This window comes from Rhineura floridana, chromosome 5, assembly GCF_030035675.1.
Source record: "Rhineura floridana isolate rRhiFlo1 chromosome 5, rRhiFlo1.hap2, whole genome shotgun sequence".
NCBI classification, from domain to species: domain Eukaryota; kingdom Metazoa; phylum Chordata; class Lepidosauria; order Squamata; family Rhineuridae; genus Rhineura; species Rhineura floridana.
The window spans coordinates 80,674,654-80,682,957 of record NC_084484.1 but is presented as its reverse complement, the minus strand read 5'-3'; the positions used below and the strand labels follow the sequence as shown (position 1 = coordinate 80,682,957).

The 8,304-nt window shown below is 41.0% G+C and overlaps 1 protein-coding gene across 1 annotated transcript; it reads right to left on the bottom strand.

The window, feature by feature from the left end:
- Positions 1 to 2,624: 2,624 nt before the first annotated feature.
- Positions 2,625 to 8,027, bottom strand: SAT1 (spermidine/spermine N1-acetyltransferase 1). Its single transcript, XM_061627313.1, has 6 exons — positions 7,749 to 8,027; positions 5,757 to 5,808; positions 5,574 to 5,657; positions 4,123 to 4,224; positions 3,991 to 4,031; positions 2,625 to 3,166 (listed from the first exon to the last, which is right to left on the bottom strand). Exons 1-6 carry the CDS (start codon positions 7,812 to 7,814, stop codon positions 2,996 to 2,998), a joined length of 516 nt encoding a protein of 171 aa, XP_061483297.1. The 5' UTR covers positions 7,815 to 8,027; the 3' UTR covers positions 2,625 to 2,995.
- Between the last annotated feature and the right edge of the window lie 277 nt (positions 8,028 to 8,304).

The window sequence follows — 8,304 nt, the reverse complement described above, 5'->3', positions numbered from 1 at the left end:
TCTGGGATTTATGTGTGTGCAAGACTAATTCCTGGAGCTATACTGTATGAGAAAAGTAGTATATGAGCAAGAGAATAAAAGCTCCAGAGGAAATGTGTCAATGACACAAAATCTGACAAATTTGCTGCCCTTTAGCTGAACGAATTTAGATCACATTCTTCAGTGTCATTTTCAGACCATGATTATAACAAAATATGATGGGAGTTTTCCTAGGCATTTCTTCTAAAGGCTTGCAAAAGCCAGTGCTAACCAACAGGAACTAACCCAACAGGAACTAACCAACAGCATAGGACACATTTCTGTGATCGTCTCTTAGTAACAGGAGGACAATTTTATATCCTGTCTGTATGTGTGCCTAGAATAACAATGGGTGAAAAAACCATACCAATACAGAAGGAATAAACAAGTTAGTTGGTTTTTAGCAGCCATTAAATACAGGTATATATATAATAAATAATAATAAAATAATAATAAATTTAATTTATATGTCGTCTATCTGGCCAATGACCACTCTAGGCGACGTACATATATAGGTTTGTTTTGCCTTGTCCTTCTCTGCTTCCCACTCAGAAATAACCAGGCAGCAACCACTCAGCCTATGATTTACAGGTTAGCCATGTCAGTCTGTTGTACCAAAAACAGGAGTCTTGTGGCACCTTTTAGAAGACTTAACACATTTATCAAGGTAAGTTTTTGTGTACCACAGTCAACTTCATCAGATACATAAATTAGACTTTCAAAGACTTTCTAGACCCTTAGAAATGCTGAAGGGGGAAAAGGCTGTTTATTTTACAAAGCCAGATTTACTATCACAATTTAACAGCTGTATTGATGATTAAATTTAAGCCTAAGCATGTAGTCTAAGCAGATTGGGCTTCCCTCCATAATTTATTATTCAAGATCTTCTGAACAGCATGTCTACAAAGCATAAAATGAGAGAAATGGTGGTGTGCTCATGATCTCAGAGAAATTGAAAGACTTGACCAAGGTATTCTCTAGCGAATATAGTACAGCTAAAATTATGTAACACTTCTAGAAACTTCCAGCATAAAATCTTTAGCATCTGCCAGGACTTAGACTCCAGCGTTATACCAGGTGAATCAAGCAGGGTATCCAGAGCACAGCCTTGTCCCAATTTCTTAGACAAGTTTCAGATGGTACAGCTTGAGGATGTTGACAAGGTGCTTGGACAGGTTTGTGCAACCACTTCTGTTATGGATCCTTGCCCTTCTTGGCTAATAAAAGCTAGCAGGGATGGAACAGCCGGCTGGGCCAGGGAAGTGATTAATGCCTCTCTGTGAGAGGGGGTGGTCCCTGGCTTGCTTGAAAGAGGCACCACTCCTGAAGAGACTCTCCCTGGACCCAGAAAATCTTATTAACTATAGGCCCGTAGCAAATGTTCCATTCCTGGGCAAGGCCCTGGAACGAGTGGTGGCAGGCCAGCTCCAGACACTCTTGGATAAGACCGATTATCTGGGGCAGTATACAAATGCAATAGATAATTAGAAATTCACTCAGGCTTCAAGGTTTTTTGTATACTAGACAGTGTTAATGATTTAGTCAGTTGCATGCAGGGCTCTGCCTCTTTCAGCTGTTGGTGCTTCAGGGAGGCTTGGTTTGTGGCTGAGACTTTGCACCCAATAATATACTACGTAACAGAAGTGTTCTTTTGATGAACTGAGCTTGTCATTTTCACTGAATGTGCCTTTGTATTTGAAACTAGGAAACTAGTTTCTCACACCCTCTTGTTTTAAATGTTTACAATATTTATTTTTATTATTTGATTTATATCCCGCCCATCCTCCCAACAAGAGCCCAGGGTGGCATATATGCCGACTCCCATCATCCCTGTCAGTTGACTGAATTGTTTGGAGCTAATGGAAGTTGTGATCCTGCAGTTGTTGTTAGACTAGAAGTTCTCATCCCTTTGTTGGACTGTGGCAGAATTTTACCTATTTTTTAAAGTTTATGAGGTCATGCCCCATCACTGTGATTGTGCAGCCTTGGTACACTTAGTATCTTCAGCCTTGCTTCCCAATATGCAAAACAGAGCTATTTGAGGCTATCTGTTGCATATGTAAATACACTCAAGACTGAGAATATGCTCAGAACTGGCTTCTGTGGGGGAGGCAGTGTGTCTTTAAGTAGCATGGGACCTAGATGAGGTGATGTCAAAGTAACAGAAGGAATAGTCAGAACACTCACAGGTATGCCAGGAAAGTGAATACAAGAGGAAGGCTGGGGTAGACTGTATGGTCATATCTGGTCTACCCACTACCTCCTGCTGCAATCTAACCTGACATACCCAAGGGGCCAACGAGAAGACCTCATTTCCCACCTCATCTTCACACTGCTGCCAGGCAACTGTAATCCCTCTAGGCATCATCCTCTTGGTCTATGTGAAATCCAGATGGTCCAGCTGTCCAGTAGCACCTTGACAGTTCTTCAAGTTGGTGTTGGTACAAATGGGTTAACAAGGGGCACAGCTGGCTGCACCACAGATATGAGAAGCTACAGCAAGGGAGGAAGGGCTGGAGCCTTTACCCCAATGCTTGAAATGTCATGGGACTACTAGTACAGTATCACCAAGTGCAGCAAAAAGTCACTGAATGAAAGACTACAGATTTGTGGTCACCAACATGAAAACCAGTTTATTTTCTTATGAATGCAAATAATTAAGAAAAAACCCTACCAGTGTGTACACTGTACACATTTGAATGACACTTACCAGAATGAAGTTATATACAATATACATTTTAGGATCACAAGTGTACTAAATGGGAGGATGGAGACAGGCAAATCACTTGACTCTCTATCACTGCCTGTGGGATTGGAGTCCCAAAACTCTGGCAAACAATCATATTTATGCCACTGGTAATAAAGCTTTTGAATTAGGGTCCATATTAACTATTTCATTACAACATAGATGGAAAACAATATAGGAAGACACAAAGAGAAATTATTGGATGGAAATGGCTATTATCCTGACAACTCCTCACTCTTCAGTTGCCATCTTCATCAAGTACTCTTTGTCTATCTTGAAGAGTCTCCACCCTTCCTCAGATGACAGGTCAGAAGCTCCTCGTCTCTTGTAGAACCTGATGGAAGGCTCATTCCACTCAGCCACTAAGAAGTGCATACTGCTGCAACGACATTTAACAGCCATCTAGAGAAAGCAAACAGGACAGGAAAAATTAAGGTAGTATTCCTGTGTATTAAGACGTGGAATTGGTTATGCATGATGCAGTAGCAGTCATGTTGCTTCACTGAATCCCTATTTGAACTATTCTCCATGCTCCCTATAGCAGCAGTTCACTAGAAAACTCAAAAATCTGTAATTCCAGGGTAGTGTCAAAAAACATTCCCAATGTGCATCTTTGCAACCTTGAATATGAAGGTAGCTTGCAGGATAACATCAACAGGCAACTGAGGAAAAGACCACCATAACCCAAAATATCTGAATGACCTGGTGGACATTGCAACTTATGGATAGTCAGAAATTCCAACAAAATTGTGTGCTAATGCTATAGAACGATTCAATGAAATAAGCTGCATGGGACTGAGTCACATCATTTTGGGGCATGCAGCTTATTGCTTATATTTCATTTGATAGGATGTTCCCCAAGTGAATTGGTCATCTGAACCCATCATTAGTAAACGACTCTTGTGGGCAAGGCTGTCACAAAGAAGGCAGCATCATGTATCCAACCCAGAAAGAGAGGGATATGTAAATACAGCATATTGAGAGATACCACAATTTTCTTTTGAAAATATTTGTCAAAAATATTCTGTGTTGGGACATCTGGTGCTTTTAATTGAATCTATTTTTTGTATATATTGGGATACTAGTATTTATGTGAGATCAATCAGTTTAATACTTATCTATGGGCATTGCACAACCTGGCTAGAATAATTTTCCAGCTGTATTAAGTGTGAGTTTGGTTAAATGGCTATTTTAAAAAATAGAATTCTGCTGTATCATCTACTTACCCGACTTAAATTCTTCAGAATTTCTGAACCAATGCCCAAACCTAAAAATAAAATTGCCATTTTATTAGTCATGTTTTTAGAAGACTTGCATCTGATTTAGTTGTAAGATACTCCTTAAAATTTAAATGGTACCTCTGAACTTATTCATCACAAAGAAGTCTTCAAGATACAGCAGTTTTCCAATCCATGGATCGTAAGTAAAGTAATACATAGCAAAGCCCACAATACTGTAGCCTGTAACAAAATATATTTACTTTTCATACACACACATACATATAGAGTACCTTTTTAATAAAGCAACGTTAGTATATTTAAAGTATTACATGCTTATGTCAAAATTGTTATTCTGAACATGCAAAATTAATCTTATGCTGCAATAGGCCAAGTTTAGCAGTCAACGTACTAATAAACTGAAGTCCAAGTAAGACAGGGATTCCTAGCAAGTAAAGTTCATCTTGGAAAGGCCTCAAAGCCAGCATAATATTTTTGGCCATAATTCAAGTTGCTCTTGCACATAACTCAGGTGTTGCATAATTGCAACACCTGACAAATTGTGTCAACTATTACACTACAATTACAGCTTTCTGCTAGAGTCTCTGTATATACCCTATTGATAACCACTTTGGAAAACAGTTCAGACTTCTACAATTTTACACGGCAGATCAGAATATTGTGGCAATTATCTCAACTCTGCTTCCTTTTACATTTTGGAACACAAAACTCCCAAAGCAAAAGCCCCTGAAGTTTGTCTTCCAAGTTAATTTGTGTCAATTTGTTTACAATGCAATCACTTTTTTAAAGAAGCCACAGCATTGTCTCATGTTTGATAGCTGAGAGCAAAGCAGAAACTATATTTTTCCAATCTGAACATTACAAGGTATTAGGGGTTGCATTCAAGTGCTTTCTTTCTTCCACACTTGTACTTGCAAAGGGAACAGATGGTCACTGCAACTTGTAATCCTTTCCTTACCACATCCTAGTCAATATCCGTATTTAGAACTCCAATCGGATTTTATTTTCATACAATGTGTTATATGTGTTCCTAGGAACAGAGTTATATACAGGATTTCTGATCTACCGAGTGTTTTGTATATGCTTTTTTCTCTTTCTTTCTGAGGTAAATGTTTGGGAATAGGATTTGTCCCTGGAGACCTTACCTCATATATCATGATCATCTACTTTATTGTGTAACGGATCTTTTAGTTACCTCCCCGCCCATCCATGTACACGGAAGGGCCATGTACATGGCGAAGCTAGAGACTGTAACCTGAAGATTGGGGACAAATTAAAGAAAACATGTGATTCAACAGGATTACATAGTGGTAAATTAGGGTCAAACAAGAACAACCATGTAACTAAGTGGAATTACAGTATATATATATTTACACAATTATACCTGTTTCCGTGATCTTCAGCAACGCAGAACAATGAGAGATACCATTTTCATATTTCAGTAAGTTTTAGCATCCACCCTTGCAATGATGTATAGCTAGAGCCATTTGCATTATAATCCCAAGCATTGTCGTTATTTATATCTGCTCTTTTATAATTAAAAAACAAACTAAATATAGTATAAGTTTCACCTTCAGGTGTCCAGTGTTCTTTTGGCACTTCTGCAACGAGACAGTGGTAGAAAGGATGTTCTCCAAAGCCGTCCTCAAGCAGATCTAAAGGATTACAGAAAATGGATTATCTAGCTAAAATTTTCCTATCTCCTGGTTGAACGGTCACAAAACTGTCCTGGTAGTCTACTTTTATATTATTACCTTTCTCAGTCAGTACTACTTGATCCTCCATTTCTTCGTATTTAGCAAGCTCCTGCCCAAAACAAAGCACAAATGTTTATCTTTTACTGGACCAACTTTTGTTTGTGTATCTTTTTGTACTTTTTCTTATTCCATGGACAATGGACTATACAGAAAAACCAATTTATTTTTATTTTAAGTATGTATAATGCTACTCTTCTCAGAAGTGAAAATTCGATAGAGAACTATACAGATAATGGATTATCTACAGTATAGATTCTACACTGTGAAGGGGCTGAGGAAATTACCCAAAGAAGATTAAGGCAGCAACCCTTACATTTCTGTGAAAGTGAGCCCTACTGAAGACTGTGAGACTTACTTCTAAATAAGGATGCAGGGAACTGAGCTATTCTGACCTATGTTTTAGATATTTAAAATATCAGGAAGAGTGAACAATAATTAATCCAATGAATTTAAATTAAACCAAAGTAGGTTTAGGCTAAACCTCTGGGAAAGTTTCTTGTGTGAAAGATTTGTTCCTCAATGTTTTTATCTAATATGGCATCATATCAAAGGAATTGGGCTAGGTGAACAGCTGCTAGGGTTTGCTGTTTTCCCCCCCCTTTACAGCAGTAGCTTGTGCAGAGGGTAGAAGCTGTGTGCAGCCTATTGCACAAGAACAGGAGGATGTTTTGCCAACTCAGGAGGGCAAAGGTGTCTGTGCTCTGAAGGAAGTTATTTCAGCTGCAGAACAAACAGTTCCCACCCTAAGTGGTTCTACCTTTGCCCTTATGCAGTATGTGATAACAAAGGCACAAGGGGTGTGTGTGTGTGTGCAGACTCTCTTAAAGATCAAAAATACAGAATAACATATTGTCCGTAGTGACAAACTGTGAAAACTTAGGCCTGTTTACTCTCAAGTCCCACTCTATTCAATGGGGCGCATTCCCAAGTAAACTATACATATGGGTAGGGTTGCCATCTAAGTTCGTGTATCAACGGTACAGTAGGGCCCAGCTTTACAGCGTTCCGCTGATGCGGTGGCTTTCATTTTCAATTTTAAAGATTTTTTTGCTCTTTTGTGACATTTTGCGCGATGCAGCCCATTATAGTGAATGGGGTTCTGCTTTATGGTGATTTCTGCTTTATGGCGGGGGTCTGGAACTGAACCCGCCATATAAGCAGGGCCCGCCTGTATACAAGCGGCAGATAATATTATTTCTCTCTACTATACAAACAGCCTAAAGCAGGTGCAGGCTTATATAGAACACCTAATAGAACAGTGTTGTAGTCCAGTCCCTTGTCTTTAGTCCATCTTTAAAGGTAAAGGTGTCCCCGCACTTGTAGTGTGAGTCATTTCCGACTCTTAGGGTTAACGTCTTGCAACGTTTACTAGGCCGTATATATGGGGTGGGATTGCCAGTTCCTTCCCCGGCCTTTCTTTACCCCACAGCGTATGCCAGGTACTCATTTTACTGACCACGGATGGATGGAAGGCTGAGTGGACCTCGACCCCTTTTACTGGAGATTCGACTTCCTCCTTCCGTTGGAATCGAACTCCGGCCGTGAGCAGAGCTTTCCGCTGCGTTACCCCCGCTTACCACTCTGCGCCATGGAGGATCTTAGTCCATCTTTACCCAATGCTTTTTTTTTAAAGTCCGACGACGCTTGGGGGCGGTTGATAAAAATACACCAGTTTGGCATGGCTGGCTAATCAGCCCTTCTGGCTGTAAAGATAAAGCGTTAAATCCTTCCTATCTCTCACACACACCTCACCTCCCGCCACGACCTTTTCTCTCTTTTTTTTGCAGGACGGCGCCCTCTGCTCAAATAAAAGCTTTATTATATGCATAATTTTTAAAAAAAACCTTTCCAGCGGCTCAAAGCAAAAGGAGGCAAATGGGAGTGACTTGATTTTCACTTTCTTTATTCAAACAGTTTCCTTGCTTGCTTGCTTTTTCCCCAGCGCTCGGGCTGTTTGCGGTGACCCGGCTGACACAGAATAATTGATACCTTTATAAGGCGCAGCAGGTCGGCACAGTCCTCGGGCCGCGCGGCACGGATATGGAACGAGGCCATTTTCGACGGCGTTTCCCTTTGCGTCCCCCGCCTCGCGTGAGTCCCCGATAGTTGAAGAGCAGGAGAAGCAGTTTCTTCATTCGCGTCCCGGGCGCGGCGATGGCAGCTGCGGCACAGTCAGGCAGCCAGCATCCCCCAACAGCACTCAGAGCGAAACAGCACACAACCAAACAAAGCCCAGTTGTTTCTAACGCCGAGTGCCCTGCGAACAGCTCATATTTATAACCCTTTGCGGTCCCGCCAGTTCAGCCTCTCAGCCAATCACAAGTTATTCATTGACCCCCCCCCCCCCCGCTTGCTCCCTCCGCTTGCTCTCTCTCCTCCCCCATTTCTTCTCCTTCACCTCTTACCTCATCTTTCCAGGAACTGATGCTGTACGGAAACTTGTGACTCATCGAGGCCTGAGCCGCAAGGCAGGGCTGAGATCGCCACCTGAAGGAGCAAACAACCCTTACGTTACTGTTCTCTCTGGTACTGAGACGGCCTTTGT

Coding starts and splice junctions, on each gene's coding strand:
- SAT1 (XM_061627313.1), bottom strand. CDS start 7,814: ATGGCCTCGTTCCATATCCGTGCCGCGCGGCCCGAGGACTGTGCCGAC. Junction 4,032..4,122: donor TGTGATGAATAAGTTCAGAG/GTACCATTTAAA, acceptor TTTTATTTTTAG/GTTTGGGCATTGGTTCAGAA. Junction 3,167..3,990: donor TTCTGAAGAATTTAAGTCGG/GTAAGTAGATGA, acceptor TGCTTTCTCTAG/ATGGCTGTTAAATGTCGTTG.